This window comes from Vigna unguiculata, chromosome 6 (assembly GCF_004118075.2).
Source record: "Vigna unguiculata cultivar IT97K-499-35 chromosome 6, ASM411807v1, whole genome shotgun sequence".
NCBI lineage: Eukaryota > Viridiplantae > Streptophyta > Magnoliopsida > Fabales > Fabaceae > Vigna > Vigna unguiculata.
This window is the reverse complement of record NC_040284.1, coordinates 16,459,892-16,478,870: the sequence shown is the minus strand read 5'-3', so window position 1 is coordinate 16,478,870 and position 18,979 is coordinate 16,459,892. Positions and strand designations below refer to the sequence as shown.

At 33.2% G+C, this 18,979-nt stretch overlaps 3 protein-coding genes across 3 annotated transcripts; 2 read left to right on the top strand and 1 right to left on the bottom strand.

The window, feature by feature from the left end:
* The first annotated feature begins 270 nt into the window (after positions 1–270).
* Positions 271–10,027, top strand: LOC114188845. Its single transcript, XM_028077504.1, has 3 exons — positions 271–427; positions 609–1,761; positions 7,058–10,027. The coding sequence occupies exons 1-3, from the start codon at positions 396–398 to the stop codon at positions 9,908–9,910; spliced, it is 4,038 nt and encodes a 1,345-aa protein (XP_027933305.1). The 5' UTR covers positions 271–395; the 3' UTR covers positions 9,911–10,027.
* Positions 10,028–10,909: 882 nt separating this feature from the next.
* Positions 10,910–17,442, top strand: LOC114187216 (ruBisCO large subunit-binding protein subunit beta, chloroplastic). Its single transcript, XM_028075402.1, has 14 exons — positions 10,910–11,231; positions 11,298–11,423; positions 11,666–11,803; positions 12,044–12,139; positions 12,483–12,725; positions 12,912–13,146; positions 13,824–13,993; positions 14,086–14,163; positions 14,641–14,712; positions 14,794–14,898; positions 15,056–15,148; positions 15,505–15,597; positions 16,965–17,169; positions 17,262–17,442. Exons 1-14 carry the CDS (start codon positions 11,073–11,075, stop codon positions 17,282–17,284), a joined length of 1,836 nt encoding a protein of 611 aa, XP_027931203.1. The 5' UTR covers positions 10,910–11,072; the 3' UTR covers positions 17,285–17,442.
* On the bottom strand, positions 17,301–18,072 carry LOC114187217 (serotonin N-acetyltransferase 2, chloroplastic). The gene has a single exon (XM_028075403.1). It carries the CDS (start codon positions 18,037–18,039, stop codon positions 17,458–17,460), a length of 582 nt encoding a protein of 193 aa, XP_027931204.1. The 5' UTR covers positions 18,040–18,072; the 3' UTR covers positions 17,301–17,457.
* Positions 18,073–18,979: the final 907 nt, after the last annotated feature.

The window sequence follows — 18,979 nt, the reverse complement described above, 5'->3', positions numbered from 1 at the left end:
TAGGATTAAGATAGCAGTAAAGAAGTTTAGATAAGAGATGAAAAATGTTAAAGTGAAGATGAGTTTATAAAGCTATGAAGAGATAGATTTGAATATGGCAATAAGATGATAAAAAAGAATATAATGTATGGAAGTTATTTCCTTGGTTGATGATAGATGTGTGTAGGGTGAGTGGGTTTTTGAGGGTTGGGGTCACACTTCTCTCTCTCTCTCACGTCCTTTTCAATCATTAATTATAATACATAAAGCTAACACAAAATCATCGTCTTCTCTTCCCTTCAGCGGGAAAAAAAATCACATAATACTATCACTTTCCTCTCTCTCTCTCTCTCTCTCTCTCTTTCTCATATATCTCTCTATATTCTTTCTATTTAGCATCTTGGTGACAAAGAATCATGGCGCTTGCATTCCATGGCTTCTCCATAAGGCACGCACTTATAAATATATATATATATATATATATATATATATAGGGATATTTTTGAATACTTTTTATGGTTTTAATTTGTTGGGTTTTGTTTGTTGAGTGTGTGTTTTCACTGTTATGACTGTGACTGTAACTAACTGTGTCTCTTTCTTTCTGCGGTTGTTATGATTCGGTGTGGCAGGGACTACACTTCAAAGATGAGGGCGGTTGACGTTTTCAAATGCTGGCCATTTGCCGCCGAGGGAGTCAGCCGCTGGGAGGCGGAGTCTTGGCTTCCGCCAATCACTGTTCCCAAGTTCAGTGGATGGTCGGATGAGTTTGTTGGAGAGAGATCTAACGTCGCCAGAGATGGTGGAGACCAAGGAAGGGAGAATCGGGAAAGCCGGGCGGTTTATGATGAGAGTGAGTCGGAGAAAGTGGATAAGTTTGTTACCTGCGGATGTGATGTGGAGGAGGAGGAAGTGGAGGAGGAACAGGAGAAGATCGAGATGATTTGTCCGGTGTGCAGAGAGTTCAACGCTGCGACGCTGACGGCGGTGAACGCTCACATCGACGGTTGCCTTGTGCGGAGGGTGAGGGAGGAGCGGCAGCGGATACGCCGGTTGAAGTTGAAGGCGCCGAAGAAGCGATCCATCGCGGAGATTTTCGAGCTGAAGGAGGACGTGGAAGAGGAGAAGCAGCCGCTGGAGATAGAGACGGAGATGAAACTCTTGCCGTTGGACGCCGGCGAGGTTTCGAGCGCTGTAACGAAGCTCCGGTGGCTCTCGGACCGGCTTGAGGCGCTGAGATCCAACGGAATTTCCTTCGAATCGGTGAAATCTGTCGGAGCAAACTCGAATTCCCCGGAGGAGGAGAAATCGGAGAGGCTGCGTCCTGGTTGTAGGGTTTTCAACGCCGCGACGGAGACGGCAGCGAACGCGCACATCAACGGTTGCCTCGCGACGGCGGTGAGGGGGGAACACTGCCGGAGACCGAGTTTGGATAATCCGAAGCCGAAAGCGCCGAAGAAGCGCTCTATCGCTGATATTCTCACTGTGGCGCTGCCAATCGACGGTTACGGCGACGGCGAACTCGCGGCGGGGGGAGAGATAGACGATGAAGGCGAAGAGTTCGGAGAAGAATTGGAGAAACACGGGTTCTCCGGCGTAAGAATCAAGAGTAAGAAGTGTACGAACAACATCGTAGGGAAAAAGAAAAAGGTGAAGAAGGTGATTGTGAAGAAGAAAAACAAGGCGGAAAAAGAAAGCGTTTGGCGTGTGAACGGTGAAAGTAAGAAGATAAACAAAAGGAAGAAGAAAAAGAAGAAACTGAACAACGTCTTCACTGCAACGAAGGTATGTTTCCATGTATGTGGTTATTTGTTATACATGTCAATCAATGTGATGTTATGTTATGTATGATTTTGATGGCATAAAATATAAGTTAATCTTCCATGAATGTATGTATGCATGGTAGTTCCATAATTTGGTAGGTTTTGAGGCATAAAATATTAAGCAATAGTGTAGTTTCTGTGTTGGGGTAGTTGATGGTGCCATGCGATAATAGGTTTGCGAACTCTACGCGTGGCTTTTTCTGCATCAAACTGATGCCAAAAAGTGTGGGTTTTGAGTTATTAAGAGATAGGCTTACGATTGTGAATGGTTCCTACTTTGTGGTTAGGCACTTGTGAGAAAGTTGAGGTACGAATATTGAAGATGAGGGTTTATTGATGGGTTACTAGCTACTACTACTACTAGGTGAAAGAGTTGAATCTAATGATGAGGGTTTTTGTTTGCCCATCTAGTTACTACTATTAGATAATAATTTTGGGGTAAATTAACAAATGGGCCATGGGGAACTAGATATAATTCTCATCTATGATGATGGCTAGTTTTTCTGACATAGGTTGGATACAGATTACAGCTGGATAAGGTTTGGGTTGTATGGGATCTTTGAGTGAAGCTTCAGAATTTGAAGGATCCTTTGTTTGGTCTCTAATAGGGATGTTTTGTTATGCCATGCCAGAGGACACTGCATCTGAAAAATTTACGTTGGTTTGGAGTAATATGGAGTTATTATCCTATGGACTAGTGTTTTGTTTACCACATCAAGAGATAGAAAGAATGTGATTTATTTGAAATTTAAAAAGTAAGAAACGTGGGGTATGTAATTTAATATGTAAAAATAATCCTTGTGTTTTTAGAGAAAATGAAATGAATGAGCGGGTAACAGATCCGAACCTAGGAGGAGAGTATGTAGCTACGGAAAAGATAAGCCCGAAAGTGATGATGATGAGTACATGGTAATTCTATCTGAATATATCAGTACGTTGAGGTTGCACGATACTGATATAATGTCTGATCTTTTGGTCGGTGGTAACTTTTCCCCTAGACTGGATACTCGAAAACCAGTTGAACATATTAATGCAGTTCAATTTCAAAGTTGGATTCGGTTGAAAAAACTGACATCTCAGCTCTAGTTTAAATCTACAAATTTCAACTCTTTCCAAGCTCTCATTCTCATTCTAATCATTTTTTTTTTAATACCTATATATCAACTAGTAATGAGTAATCAGAATAGAGTAACCTATAAATGGTATCAAGACTTTCTAACTCAGAATTCTGAATAGTATAAAAAACAAGTAAATATATTATAGTATTCATTGCATGAACATGTTTCCAACATATATATGATAATATGATAATAATTATTTATCCGTAGCTGTGTGGCTGAACTTTTACGTAAGTGTTTTTTTTTTGGCAGAAATTACGGTAAAATGTAAATATAATAGTTGAATATCCAAATTATTTACTGAAATTAAAACTACACCTGGATACTTTGACCCCTTAAAAACTTGTAAATACAAGTAGAAACAGCGTGGTCACGAATGTGTATTCAATTTTTCATAACAATGAAACAAATATATCTTACATTAGTTAGTTTTTATATGTTTTTATTTTAGTAATTACGTATTTAATAAAATAATAAGAAAACTTGTAAAAAATATAAAAGAATCGTTTTTATTAATTTTAGCCTTTAAACTAAAGGATTAATATGTTCTACATATAACATTTTAAAGATTATTTAATAACCTTTTTTCCTTAATTATTTGATAAAATTGTTTTGTACTAAATTATACGAAAATTAAGACTTCTAATTTGTACTAAAATTATACATACCATTTTTTGCCATTATATTAAAGAACTTCGGATTCTATTCTGTCCAGCAATATGTTACCGTTTTTGATTCGTCAAAGTGTATATTTTGCGAAAGAATACTATTATCCAGTTACTACAATTTTGGTTATTTTACTATAAAATGCAATAAAAAGTAAAGTGAAAAAAAAATGTTGTTAGGACTGAGGAGGCATTGAACTTTGAATCCAACTGTCATATATATATATATATATATATATATATATATATATATATATATATATATATGTATATATATATATATATATATATATATATATATATATATATGTATATGTATCAACTAGTAGTATTTATAAACATAATTAATCCAACTGCAATTTATTACTATTTATATATGTGGATAGTTACAAACATTATTTAAAGAACATTTAAGATGAATTAAATATTATTGTATTATTTTATTGGTAATAAAAAATAAAAATAAAAAATTGTAAATTGTATACATTTTTATTTTAAAAACTTTTGAATACAATTAATGGAATTTTATTTTAGCAAATGATTTGTATATCTATATATTTGTTAGTTGAGTAAAGTTAAGTATTGGTTAAAAGATAAAAAACTTGAGTATTAATTTAATTTGGCATAAAAATTTACCATATATTCACAAACAAGACACTGTACATAGATAATCTTATTTTTGAAAGTGAGTATTTACGACATAGTTACATAGTTACGGATTACATAAGCTTAATTTCAATGCTATAAATTAATGTTATTGTTATTATTATTATTATTATCATAAAATGAATAAGCTCTTAAAAATTTCCTTTATTAATCGTAAGCACCTTTAGTGATATACGTAATTAATACTATTAGTTAAAATGATAATATTTTTCTTTCCTCACTATTATAAATAAAATGAATAAGCTTTTAAAAAATTATTTTGAACACAATATTTAACTTATACACATTTTTTGTATATTTAAATATGGGTTTAATATTTACACAATCAATGAAAATTATGTCTATACGATGATTTTAATGTAGTCATAAATTGTTCAAAACTATCATTACATCACAAACTCAGTCACTGCTTAGGAAATTGGACTCTTGTAATGGTGTGTGAACTCATTGGACGTTAGACAAACTTTTCCGATAATTGTTTAACACTTGAACTTTCTTGTTTAAAGTTTTAACTAAAATCATTACCAGGGAATTTAATATTTAGACTGATATCATTTCTATTACAGATATTTTTAGACAGGTATTTTGGAAGATATTTTAATTTTTAATACACATTTTCTAACTCAATTATTCTTAAAAGTGAAAAGAAAAGACTAAAACAACAAATTAGCATAAATTTATTTACTTTAAGAATTAAAATATATTCTATCATACTACATAATAGGTTTGGAAGATAAAAATATTACATATAATTAAAGCCATCAATTAATAATGTTCTGCAATATTCTTTTAAGGAGGAAAAAGAAAGTAACCTAATTGTGATAAATTTGCTTCATAGTTATTAGTATTATGTCATAAAATTTGCTTCTAATATTTACGCAAACTGGAAATACACAGCAAAGGGTAGTTATTGAGTTATTTAGGAAATTATATCCATTATTTTTTACATTATATATACATAGAAATAGTATTGCTTTGAAGACATCCTTATTATCTCTGTACCCAAAAAGAAGGAAAACCAATTACCCGAACTGAAATTGTTTTTGTAATTTAAAAAAAGAATGATATTTTAATTCATTTTTTTTACCCACTTTTAATTTATCACTTCAATGGTTATTAGATCACTATATTATATTATTAAAAAGAATCAAAATAGATGATTTAACAATGATTACAATACTAAATTAGAAATAAGTCAAAAAAGGTTAAAATATATTTTTTCCGTTTGAAATTATACAGTAAAATGACAAATTTCGAGGGCTTTGCTTTAATAAGTTAAGGAATTTATTTGCGTCAGCAACATATAGATAGATCTTTCTCGCTGCATGTTAAGAGTGGGAGATATTATAGGGTTAGTAATAGTATTTTAAAGTTGTTTCAATTTTTTTCCTAGTCAATTAATCTAACTTTTAAAGAAAAAATATTATTGTATTAATCAAAATAATTACTTTTACTGTGTTCAATAATTAAGTTTAAATGTAATATATAAAACTATGAATTATTTAAAATTCTTTAATTTTTTATATAAAAAAGTAAAATTAATTATTTAAAATGTATATAACATAGTACAAATCATAAATTACATTTTTGTAATGTAAAAAAAAAATCCATGGCAAAAATAACTAATATATTGAAAAAAAATATTATATTGTCTCTTATTTCTATAACGGTCCTAATGGAGTTCACACAAATTTTGGAAATTGCATTGATTTTAAAAGGTTATTTTGACATAATTTTAAAATTGAAAAAGGTACGATTGTTTAAGCTTAAATAATTTTATTTATAACTATTTCTTTCAGGGTTTCCTTGCTTAATTATTATTTCTAATTTTAGGAAATATTATCAGAATATTTTGTATGTATTGTTTTTCTTTTAATTCCAAAATAGTATAAATTCTTGATGTAACATCCCAAAATGTTACTATGAATAACATAGCAACTAAATATATTTTATAAACAACTTAAACATAAACATGTAAATATAAATATAAGTACATAAACATGCATAAAAGAATTATAACCCATTTAAATACATAAATTAAGAAAACAACTCAAATAATATATATATATATATAGATATATATATTACGCACGTCTTTTAAAAGGGTAAATTAATTTTTTCAAAATTAAAGAAGACTGTATTGCACTAACACCTTCTAAAAACACAAATCTTACTTACTTTGAAACATTTTTAATTGAAAAAGTAACTTTTCTGTAAATTACTAATAAATAGCATAAGAAGCTTCCCCTCAAGTTTTCTTGTAAGGCATGCCATTTTATTTTATTTACTCTGATGTTATTAATATGATTCCTATAATTCCAAGACAAACTCTATATGAACATTCATTAATTTCCTTACTCAAATAACATATATGTTTTATGAGTTTCTGTATAAAATAAAATCATTATTTTTAATTATTTATCCTATTAAAAGGGATTTTTATTTTCTTAATTATCTAATCTATACTTAAACTATTTTGCAAATTTTAAAGTTAAAAGTTTAAATGTTCATATTCTATATATACACCGAGAGAGATGATGCATTTTACGTATATTTATTAATCATAAATATTCTTATAATGCATATGTCCGTGATACCTGCAACAAGTTTGAAGAAGTGTGATTCCTCTGCTTGAAAATGGCAGAAGTTTATGAAGGAAGAAAAGAAGTAAAAAGGAGGAAAAAAGAGGAAATAAGTCCTTTGGAATAAAAAAATTGATTCCACTATGTTATTTTTTATGATACTTTTGTGATTGTTGTTATTATCATTATTAGGCTTAATCAAGTTGGTTAAATTTTGAATGTCTCAGGAGGATGCTTGTAAACGCAAAATGCAGAATCCAGTACATAGTTTAAGGAAGCTAGGTACTGTTGGGAATAAAAAGGTTAAACTTGATGACATTGATGAGTCTTCTGCACGTGAGAAGAAATTGGGTGCAAAGATTGTATCAGTAGAAAAGAAAGAAAAGCTGAAAAACTGGGACTTGGTTATAAAGCAACAAAAAGCAATGTCTCCCATTCGTGGCACTCTTAAGAATCACAAACATATTTCTGGAAGTACTTCAAGTGGTAGTAACATTCAAAATGGCACTGAGGAAAGCCACTACGATGTTCAAATAGCATCATTAGATAAGCATTTGGGATTTTCTGCAGAGGATTCGGTACTCAGTCCGAAAAAGAGAAACTCGTTTGATGAAACTGTGTTGAGTTTATCTTCAGATACGCTGGCCTCTTCATTTGGAAAAGAGCAGTCCTCTGGAAATGTTGGAGGAAGTTTGAATTTGGAAGAAAGAAGAAAGGATAACACTGCCACTAACACAGATAAGAGAAAGGAGGTTAGTCCTATAGTTGAAAGTAAACAGTTTTCCAATATCCTGGGACAAGTTTGCATGCAAAATATTTTAAAGCCCTGTACCAATCAAGAGAAATCAAAAAACTTATTTGAGAACCCTGAATCATTATCCCACATGACAATTTGTGATAATAATTTGCACCGGTTTGATGGCAACACAACCACTCTGCATGTTTCTCAACATCTTTCGGCATTTCAAGGGGGGCAGAGTTCTGGCATAAATACACAAGCGTGTGAATCTGAAGCTTTGAGTTACGCTGGAAAATTCATTGATCACTTGGGAGGTCCAGTTTTTCAACCTAAACATGCAAATACAAGGACATATTTGGAGCCTTCACCCTCTTATTCTGCTTCCTGTGATGAAATAAATGAGAGACCTGAATTTCCATTCCGCACATATGGAAACAAGGATAATTCGTTGTCAGGCACGTTTTCTGCAGATATGGTTGCTGGATGGGGTAAAGGAAGTGTAAGGAATCACTGCATGGAGCAGAACTCTTACGGTTTACCACTCAATTCTCACGGTGAGCTAATCAACTTCGGTTCAGGTGGAAAAGTTGGGATGATCCAGCCAGAGACATCATGTACTTTTAGAGGTTCTTTAATGGAACATGTGAATAATGTTTTCCATGAAAATAGTCAGGACTATATAAGGATTGGTAAGAGGCATGTTGTTCAGAAGACTCCTCAGGACCGGGGCAATCCATTTCCGCATTATTCAGGCAGTTGGTTAGGTATTAGAGAGTCACACAGCAGGAAGAAGGAAGATATCTACCCGCATAACTCTGATTGTTGTTCCAATCTCCATGTCCAGCAGCCTCTTGATTCAGAAGTGAACCTTCTCAGAAACCCTTTCATTGAACAAAATCAACTTGACAAGGTGCCAAATCATAGGGAATATGGAATGATTTCTCCAAGAGGAAGCTCGGCTCTTGTTTCACCTAATTCAAGCCAACCAACAATGAGGTTGATGGGAAAAGATGTTCCCATTGGTAGAAGCAGCAAAGAAAAGCAGCAGATTTTCGGAGGAGTTCTTTGGGCTCAAGATGAATCCAGAAGAAGGCATTATTCTGAAGATGATGATTCTATGTTAGGAAGATGCTATATGCGTGATTGGGCTTCTGGTTCTAAATTACAGAGACAAAGTGAGCATGTGTTACAATCTGTGAAAATTCAAAGCAATCGAGCATTGCAAAGTACCATGTTGATGAAAGGTCCAAACTCTGAATTTCTCAACCTGCAAAGTGATCGTATATCTCAGAATGCAAGCCTTGGAACAAGCAGAAATATTAGCACTAATCTGCGTCCTATTTCCCAAGCACCTGCTTCCTGTGCAATATACACAAGGCAACAAGAACACTTGCCGGAGCAGTTTGTATCTGGAGCTAAAACACAAACACCAGGACTCTGCTTTCATTCTCAGGTACCATCCAGTCCTTACAATTTCCATCTGTCTACTTTAAGCAACGGTGAGCAGAATGAAGAGAAGAAGCGCCATCGTGTGACAAATTCAGCGTTTGGATTTCCTTTCTTGCACCCGATTGTTGAAGAACAGGCCAAATCATCTTGGTTCAAGAGGTCCCATAGCAGTTTTCCAGCATCTTCATTAGGCTCCACATATCAAAAGATGCCCGAGAGCTCTACTACTACAAGTTTTCATCAAAATTCATGGAGAAATGATTCAACTACCACATTCGTAAATCATTCAGATGTTTTGTATCCTAATTCTGGGACTTCTCACTATCCCAGGAACGCCCCTCTTTCCCCATATGCTTCAGTTTCCACCGTTGCCAAACCACCCTCTGCCATAGATGGTTGTAGAAACATACTTATGGTCAATGACAGAGTGAAATTAGATGATATGATTGCCAAATACCAGAATCCATGCACCAATGCCAGGAAGAGACCCGGAGCTAATACTTTTGATCCTGCAATACCTAACAAGTTACTTAACAGAAAAAACTCAAGTCCCATGACAGGGCTGAGTCGAGTGACTTCAAGTGCAAATTTGCGGCAAAACACCAAAGAAGTTGAACTTAATCTCCAAGTGGGTGCAAGAAGTGAATGTGTTTTGAATGAAGCTCGGAATCTAAATCCCAGAAGCCATCTTGGGTTTGATTCTTCTGACCAAGATGACGTGGTGGTATCAGGTCCTGTGAAACTTGGTCCTGGTGCTAAGCATATTCTGAAACCGTCACAGAATCTGGATAACTCAACACCGATCCATTCTGCCATTTCTATTGCTGCGACTTCTGACTGTGGTAGGGATCTAGAACTTCAAGGAAAATTGACAAAAATGTACATATTTTAAGCGTAAATCATCATTTATGATGAGACCTTTTGCCTTAATAGTTTATGGACACCCATGAACATAACAGAATCGTCCATGTATAATATTGCCAGCTTGTGGGAAATTGATCTTTTATCATCTTCGCAATCCTGGGAAATGCTCAATAGCTTTTGACTAAACTCTACCGTTTGCTGCTTTGAAATTAGTGAAACTGGTAGTTGCAGATTTTTTTTACTAAACTACAATTACATAGAAATATTGTTATATTTTTTGTTATTTGAATCTCAAGGATGGGATTGTTATAATTTCATCAGAAAATTTCCTACTGAATTACCACTCAAAATAAAATCTTCTTGTTTGAATAATCAAGTAGAATATAAAGTCTTCATGACAGGTTTAGAATCATTAGAGTCACTAAGACGAAAGCTGTAATGATAACAGGAAATTTAAAATTAGTAATCAAACAATCAAAGAGTACCAGTATATAATAGTAGTTTGCTTAAATCATTTGAAAATTATGAGTTAGCACATATGCAAAGTTTTATGAATATGGAGGCAATTAAATTAGCCCTAATACGTTAGGATACAAACTTTTGATTGAAAATTTGAAAACTTTGCTTTAACATACAAATTGTTGTTGGCCGAGTATGTTGAAAAATTGTAATGAGTATGCAAAATCTTCTAAAGAATGTAAAAAATAATAATAAAATTATTCAATAGATCTTATTTCCATTAACTTATACATGAACTAATTTTAATTTGTGAAAAGTATTTATTTTTTATAAAAATGTTTATGCAGAATCTTATTCAAACGCAAGAAATACATGCAATCATGAGAGTGTGCTGTTTGATATTGACGGAATTATTAATGATTTTATCTTATCAAATTTACTAACCAAAAAAAAAAGAGAATAAAAAAGAAAAGAGAAAAACGAAATAAGTAGAAATAGTTTGCATGGTGACAAAATTAGTATTAAGATATTTCCCCTTTCACTTTGTTCACAGAATACAAGAGTGAGATATTTCTGTTCTTTACACCATTACTCTTATCCATTGTCCAAACTAAAAACATTTCTTCAATTTATGATTGTTCAAAGTTGAACTTGTTCCCTCTACACAGCTAAAAGTTGTTAGTTAGTTACTCACCTCAAACGAACACAACCATTGAAAGATACCGAAAGCCATGGCATGTTCTCCTTCTCCAATATCTTCTTCATTCACATTTGCCAATCCATCATCACTTCCGAGGCCCAGAAACTCAGTTTGTTGTTCTCTAAGCCCTCGAGCTATGGCGAAAGAGCTTTACTTCAACCATGACGGTTCAGCAACAAAGAAGTTGCTGGTAAGGACTAATAGTTTTGTTTTGGTTATTGACAAGCTGTGAGTGAATTGGTGTGTGATTGTGCAGGCAGGGGTGGACATGGTGGCTGAGTTGCTTGGTGTTACATTGGGTCCAAAGGGGAGGAATGTTGTGCTGCCCAATAAGTATGGACCACCCAAGATTGTAAATGATGGAGAAACTGTTCTCAAAGAGGTGCTTCATCATTAACCATGTTCTTCTTCTCTTTAGAGATTGATGTTCTTTCTTTTTGTACCATGGTCGGTTTAAGGTTCTCAATTTGGAAATTAAGGTTCTCAAGCATGTCATTTTTTTTTTCCCACGATTTGGTCGGTGTTTTTCATATTGTCTTATTGCTTGTGTGCTTAATAAACTTGTCTATAATCTGGTCTTCTAGTAATATGGTTTTGTGAACTTCTCTTTCCTTGTTACTTAAGATTGAATTGGAAGATCCGTTGGAAAATGTTGGTGTGAAATTGGTGAGACAAGCTGGTGCCAAAACCAATGACCTAGCTGGTGATGGCTCAACTACATCTGTTGTTCTTGCTCATGGCTTAATCAGAGAGGGGACAAAGGTAAACAAAACCACCTAAACATGAGTGTCCTATTACATCAATCACAGCAAAATTATTTCATGTTAGCACATATGAAAAGTTGACATGTGTTGCTATATTAAAAAAATCCTATGGTTGTCAAATTTGCAAATAAAAGTTGAAGAAACATCAGTTTTTAGTTCATGCTTTGATCACCATGTTAATAACTTTAAAGGGGTGTTCTTAACTTTGAGTTCTCAAGCTCCTTTTTTCTTTCTCTAGGTTATTGCTGCTGGAATGAATCCTGTTCAAATTGCTCGTGGGATTGAGAAGACAGCAACTGCACTTGTTTCTGAACTCAGTTCCATGTCAAGAGAGGTAGGATCAGTTCATTTCTTTTTTAAAAATTAAAACATCTGGATTATTAAAATTTTGAGAATCATAGTAAAATTATCTGTAGTGCATTACGAGGAATAGATTTCATAAATGTGAACCGAACCTGACTTATATGAGGAATTGACATTATTTTCAACTCAGAACCTTTTAAGATAATAAATTTATTAGTTTTTTTCTTATAAGATATTCAACTTTCTCATTTTTCAGCCAATGTGAAACTTAAACTCACACTTGGATTTCCAGCGTTGATTTAATTATGATTTTTGCTATGTGTCTATTGTTGGTTATAGTTTGCAAAGTGTAACAACATTGATTGCACTTGCAGGTTGAGGATCACGAACTTGCAGATGTTGCAGCAGTAAGTGCAGGGAATGATTATGCAGTTGGAAACATGATTTCTGAGGCACTGCATAAGGTAGGCAAAAGAGGAGTAGTGACAATTGAAACCGGAAAAAGTACTGAGAATAGTTTAGAGATTGTGGAGGGAATGCAATTTGATCGTGGATATTTGTCCCCATACTTTGTCAACAATAGAAGAAAGATGACAGTAGAACTCCACAACTGCAAGGTATCATCATTTGGAGTTTGGAAGAACTTGTAAAAGTGCTTATGATTATCTTTAAGCTTGACTCAACAAGCTTCATGGTTGAGCTTATGCATCTTTCACATTAAAGCTATTACCAAGTTCTATTAAAAATGTGATGCAATTAAATGATGATAAATAATTACATGATGCATAGTTACTTGGTTGCAGTTGCTTTTGGTGGACAAAAAAATCACAAACCCAAAGGAGTTGATCAACATACTGAACAATTCTGCAAAAGAAAAGTACCCAATTGTGATAGTTGCAGAGGACATTGAGCAAGAAGCTCTAGCTCCTGTCATCAAAAATAAACTTAGAGGGGCGCTTAAGGTAGCTGCCATTAAGGCTCCTGCCTTTGGTGAACGCAAGACTCACTGCTTGGAAGACATTGCCATCTTGACTGGAGGTACAACATCCAACACTTCAACTTATAACCTTTAATATGTTTTGTTTGCTGATATGTTTGGACAACAAGAAACAAAAACTTTCTCATTTAAAAGTTTATCTTAATAAGATTTTTTGTTTGTTGGATCTATCGTGTTACATGTTATAGGATCATTGTTGCACCACTTACAAATCTCTAGTCTCTTGTTGGAAATATATATGTTGAGAAAGTGTGTTTGAGATTCTACATCGATTAGAAATAAGACAAATTTATACTATAAATGACCTTATAAGGAAGTGCAAACCTCACCTTACAAGTCGATTTTATAAAATTGAGTTAGATTTAAGATCCATTTCTTAAAACAGTATCAGAGTAAATATCGTCTTCACTTCAGCTTACAGATTTGTTCACAAAATCCCTATCTCCGGCTTTGTTTCAAGAACTTTTTTTCAAGCTTGGCTTGATGGAGGCTCTCAGCAATAATTTTATGCTTTTATGTTCACCTTTTCTGTTTTCATTTATGTTATTCTGTGCTATTATCATCTTTGTTAAACTTCTATTAGAATGCATCAGTAGTTAAAATGCTAAGTGGAAGTTCCATTTTTACATGCGTAGTCTTCACCCTGTAGTTTATTCTGCAATACAACATTAGTTCTTTCACCCTTTGGTTTTTTGTAATTGATATGCTGTTTTTTCAGGTACTGTGATTAGAGAAGACATGGGTTTCACCCTAGAAAAGGCTACCAAGGATGTTCTGGGTTCTGCTACAAAGGTAGTCATAACAAAGAATTCTACCTTAATAGTTACTGATGGGAGTACAAGATCACTTGTAGAGAAGAGGGTTCATCAACTGAAGAAGCTTGTTGAGGTGCATACACAACTTTCAAAACCATCACATCTCACACTTGACCAGTGTTAAATTTTGAAAGCAACATGATCTATGATTAACATATTTCACAGAATACCGTGGATAAATTTCCCAAAAAGATATTGAATGAAAGAATAGCAAGATTATCAGGGTGCATTGCCATTATCCAGGTATCGTAAATTTCATTTCACTTTGTTTGGACATTTTGGAGTTTAAGAGTTCGGATTAAGTATGTTTTTAGTCCATAAATTTTGACGCAAAAGTGAAATTCGATCATATTAAAACTTTGATATATTTTGGTCCCCGAACTTTAAAAGTGAATGAATATAATCTTTTTAATTCAATTAAGTTAATTTTTTTTATGTGTCGAACGCATTTCATACTAACATTAGAGTTATTTACATCGTTTGACATGTTCCTACTTCAATGTCAATTGGGAAACACGTTTGACACATCAAACAAATCTAATATGATTAATATCCATTTATTTTTAAAGTTTGGAGACAAAAATGTATCAAAATTTAACACATGAACAAATTTTAACTTTGCATCAAAGTTCAAAGATTAAAAACATATTTAACCCTTAAGAATTCTGCTTCCTTTGAGATAGTTCATATACCTTTCAGCAACTTGAATTCAAATCATAGGTAGGAGCACAAACACAAGTGGAGCTGAAGGATAAACAATTGAGAATAGAAGATGCTCTAAATGCAACCAAGGTATCTATTTCATTTTCATGGCTATAACAAGTTAATTTGCCACCATTTTTATGGTCAATCTTCCTACTTTGAACATGGCAGGCTGCAATAGATGAAGGTGTAGTAGTTGGAGGTGGTTGTAGCCTTTTAAGACTATCCAAAAAGGTGGATGCTATAAAACTACTTCTAGACAATGAAGAACAAAAGGTTTCATTCCACTCCACTAAGTTTTCCATGTCATGTTTGAAGTTTATGATTTAGCCAAACTCTTGTTTTAAATATCCCTCACAAGTTTTTGTTTTGAGTTCTATCTTTTTTTTTGTCTGTTCAAGATATGGAATTTTTTTGTGTGTATTATGTTCAGATTGGAGCTGAAATCTTCAGAAGAGCTTTAAGCTATCCTGCAAGATTGATAGCGAAAAATGCTGGTGTAAATGGCAATGTTGTCATAAATAAGGTATTGAGCCTCTTGGGAGTTAATCATTTGCTAAACATGATTAAGAGTTAATCATCACATATAAAATATTGTTAAAAAACAAAACATAGGAAGAAGAGAGCAAAAGTGATCACTTGATGTATCAATTTTGCATGCTTTGTAATTTTACAAGAAAAATTTTCAAAACTATAAGCAAAGATTTTTTCTACCATTGGTCCTACGTTCAACTAGTGTTGATGTATCAATTGAAAATTTTCAATTATTTACAATTTTAATTACCAAAATTTGGATTTTTTTTTTTTCAGATTTTAGTTTATTAAACTAAAGAAGAACGTATGTTGAATAAAATGCAAGCTTGAGGCGTTTATGGTATGCAGGTTTTATTGGAAGATAACATGAATTTTGGTTACAATGCTGCTAAGGACTGTTATGAGGATCTGATGAAGGCTAGGATTATGGATCCAACAAAGGTATGGTCATTTAAATACCTTTTACATATGGAGATTTTACATTCACAAATATACGAAATAAATGCTTGTGTAAAGGTCAAATTAGATTATCATAACAAAATTTCAATTCTAATTAGAGAAAAGTATAAAAAAAAGAATAAATTTATTTTTACAAAGTTCACCAAAATATATTGTTGTCTTTAATTCGAGTTAAGATTATAATTATTTTAGCTAATGGTTACTTTTTCAACATCTTTAATCAAGTTTTTTTTTTAATTTTCTATTGGCGGTGACGGAAATAGATTTTCTTACCAATATCAAAATAGGCTTTCTTACCAATATGGGTAACTTTGAAATTATAAATAGATTTTCTATTGGTGAAAGTGCAAGTTTAATAAAAGTTATAATTTAAGGTAAGTTTTACTAATATAGTAGGATTTCAATAGGTAGAAAGTGTACTAATACTAATGTAGCACGATTTGAATAAAAAAAAATGTGTCAATGTGATATAATTTCAGTTTGATTGGAGTAAAGTCGTATCATGACACGAAGTTGTGAAACATTAGCAAGATTTATCTCAAGTTGTAATTTTTTTAAAACTTACACAAGTTTTATATATCAAGTCATAGTTAAGTTTAATACCAAAACAATATATTTGATATTTACTAAAAAAACATCATTGATATTAACCAAGAACACATTGTTTAATAACAATTCATAGATAACTTGGTCAATATTTGCAAATAAAAAATAATTTTAACGATTTCAAACCAAAATTTAAAAAAGAAAACCTCACTTGTCACTAATCAATAATTTATATATTTGAAAATTTTGAAATTCTAAAATTGCACTTATCTCCCTTGAGACAATAATAAATGGCATTTAACTTACCTCCTACTTTTAAAATATAAAATTACATCCTTTATATTTTTATTAAAATTCCCCGCTTCTTATATTACAATATTTTTAAAATAAGCATAAACCTCTCTTTTTTTTTTTTTTGATAAATGACTCTCGTCTTTATAAAATTGTTACAATTACACATTATAATAATGTCATTATTTTAACGAAAAAGATTAAAGTATTCTCCAAGTCCCTAAAGTTTGTCACCATCAATATATCACACTGCACTTGTAACAGATTAGCAACAGGAGAAACATTTTGTAACAGTGTTCCAGCACCACCAAGTTTTATCAAGAGTTTGCATAAAAAGGGATCAAAATTTGATCTTTATGCTTGTGCAGTAACTAAAGCTAATAGTTTTGAAGCCTAAGAACTAAAATTTAAGCCAAAAACCGAAGAAAAAGAAAAGGTAACAAAAAACAGGAATGGAATGAGTGAAAAGCATGAGGAAAATGATGTTAATTTAGCAGTGGAAATTGGTGCAGGTAGTTAGATGCTGCATAGAACATTCAGCTTCAGTGGCGAAGTCATTTCTAACATCTAATGCTGTTGTGATTGAGCGGAAGGAGTTGCAGCCAATAACATTGCCCCCAAGAAAGGCCATGATGGCTACCCCAAATCTTCCCATCTCAAAAGATCTTGCCTTTTCAAAACCTCTTCCTATGTCAAAAGATCTTGCTATGTCAAAAGGTTATTTCATTCACTTCTTCATCTTCAATCTCCTCTGCTACAATATTTTTCCCTGTTAGTAGTAATGATTGTGTGCAAATTTGGTTACTCAGGTTTCTTACCAAAGGGCTTCTGAAATGGAAAATTCAGTGTGAGCAATGAAGAAACAGTTCAGATTAATCCACAGATACATTGTACAGATAGTGGCATTAGGAACAACAAATGAAGTTACCAAGATCTCAATTTTGTAATAAATAAATTTCTAAAATGTTGATACATGGTAAAAAAAAAAAAGTGAAAATAAAAATCCTATTTTTTGTTTTGTCGTCTGGAGTAAACCATTCCCCGAATGCCATCAGGATCGGCGACGAAGCCCAACGGCCGATAGAACCCGAGAACGCGGGGCTCCGAGTAAAGGGCAATATTGGAAATTCCTCTGCCGAGAAGCTCCTTCAGCAGCCTCTCGATGACGGCCTTGCCGAGCCCGATGCCCTGGAACGACGGGTCCACCACCACGTCCCATATGATGGCGTTGAAGACGCCGTCGCCGGTGGCCCTCGCGAACGCCACCGGTCGCCGCGTCCTCCGGTGCTCCACCCATAGAACCGCCTGCGTGTGCTCCAGCGCCAGGCGGATCTTCTCCGGGTCCCGCCGTGGGAACCCCACCGCCACGAACACCGCGTTCAGCTCGTCCAGGTCCAGCCCCTCCGCGTCGCGCCGCAACAAGAACCCGCGCGACTCCAGCGCCTCGTCGGATACCGAGAGCGGGTAGTCGCCGCCGTAGGGGGAGGACGACGCGACGGAGACGCTTCGGGGGAGGGCTCGCACCCGGGCTTGGCCGAAACGGAGACAGGGTGGAAGAGGAGCGGAGATAGCGCCACGTAACAACATTTTTTTATATAGAGAACAAAAAAGTGTTTTGAATTTAATTTATAATGAAAATTTCACGCTTTATGATCATTTTCTCACTTTGTCTTAAATAATATTTTTAAACTTAAAAAAAAGAAAACTCAAGCTGAAATAATATTTTAAAATTATTCTTACTTTCTAAAATAATCCTGATTTTGATTTTAAAATCGTATGGTAAATTATTAAGTAAGAATAACAAAAAACAAATGAAAAATATTAAAGATAATGATGTAGAGAAACTAGTACTTATATAAAAATAATTAATTGTACAGTGATTGGTAATAATTATAATAATAAAATAATATTTTTTTATTTATTCTGATGGTCTGGCAGGTTTTGCAGGTTTGTGGCTGAGAGAAAGCACTCGTGGATAAGGTGGTTAGATGAGAGTTTTTGTTTTATTTGTTAAATAGGGAAATGAAAAAGAAAATAAATTGGTACAAAATAAACATGAGAGACAGAAATAGAATTATTAAAGAAAACACTTTGTGAGTTGTTTTTATGGTTTTCAATGAAAAATTTTAGGTGACTGTAATAATGATTTATTAAGATTTAGACATTAAAAATATCAATAAATCACCAATCAAGAACTTCTTTTCATTGTTTTGGATTTCATTTAATTTTTATCTGTTTTTATTTATGTGCAGTAACTTCACAGTGAATATACTTTTTAGTTCAATATAACTTTAATATATGCACTTTAGTTATAATTTGATCATCTCTTTTAATTATATTGCCTATATTAGAAATGTTGTTAATTGTTTAGGTATACTATTAGGACACTATTGTCATTCAACAAATCGGTTGTTGATATTTTTGATTAGTTTAAAATTTATTTGTTAACTTGCTTAATTAAGTTTGAAGAGGAAAATAAATAATATAGTGTAGAATTTGTAGAAAATTAAATAAAAGTTGAATGTGT

Excerpts from the sequence above, each read along its gene's own strand:
- LOC114187216 (XM_028075402.1), top strand. The coding sequence starts at position 11,073 with ATGGCATGTTCTCCTTCTCCAATATCTTCTTCATTCACATTTGCCAAT. Across the intron at positions 12,726-12,911 it reads TAGAACTCCACAACTGCAAG|TTGCTTTTGGTGGACAAAAA; the intron begins GTATCATCATTT and ends ACTTGGTTGCAG. Across the intron at positions 14,713-14,793 it reads ATGCTCTAAATGCAACCAAG|GCTGCAATAGATGAAGGTGT; the intron begins GTATCTATTTCA and ends TGAACATGGCAG.
- LOC114188845 (XM_028077504.1), top strand. The coding sequence starts at position 396 with ATGGCGCTTGCATTCCATGGCTTCTCCATAAG. Across the intron at positions 428-608 it reads TTCCATGGCTTCTCCATAAG|GGACTACACTTCAAAGATGA; the intron begins GCACGCACTTAT and ends TCGGTGTGGCAG. Across the intron at positions 1,762-7,057 it reads ACGTCTTCACTGCAACGAAG|GAGGATGCTTGTAAACGCAA; the intron begins GTATGTTTCCAT and ends TGAATGTCTCAG.
- LOC114187217 (XM_028075403.1), bottom strand. The coding sequence starts at position 18,039 with ATGTTGTTACGTGGCGCTATCTCCGCTCCTCTTCCACCCTGTCTCCGT.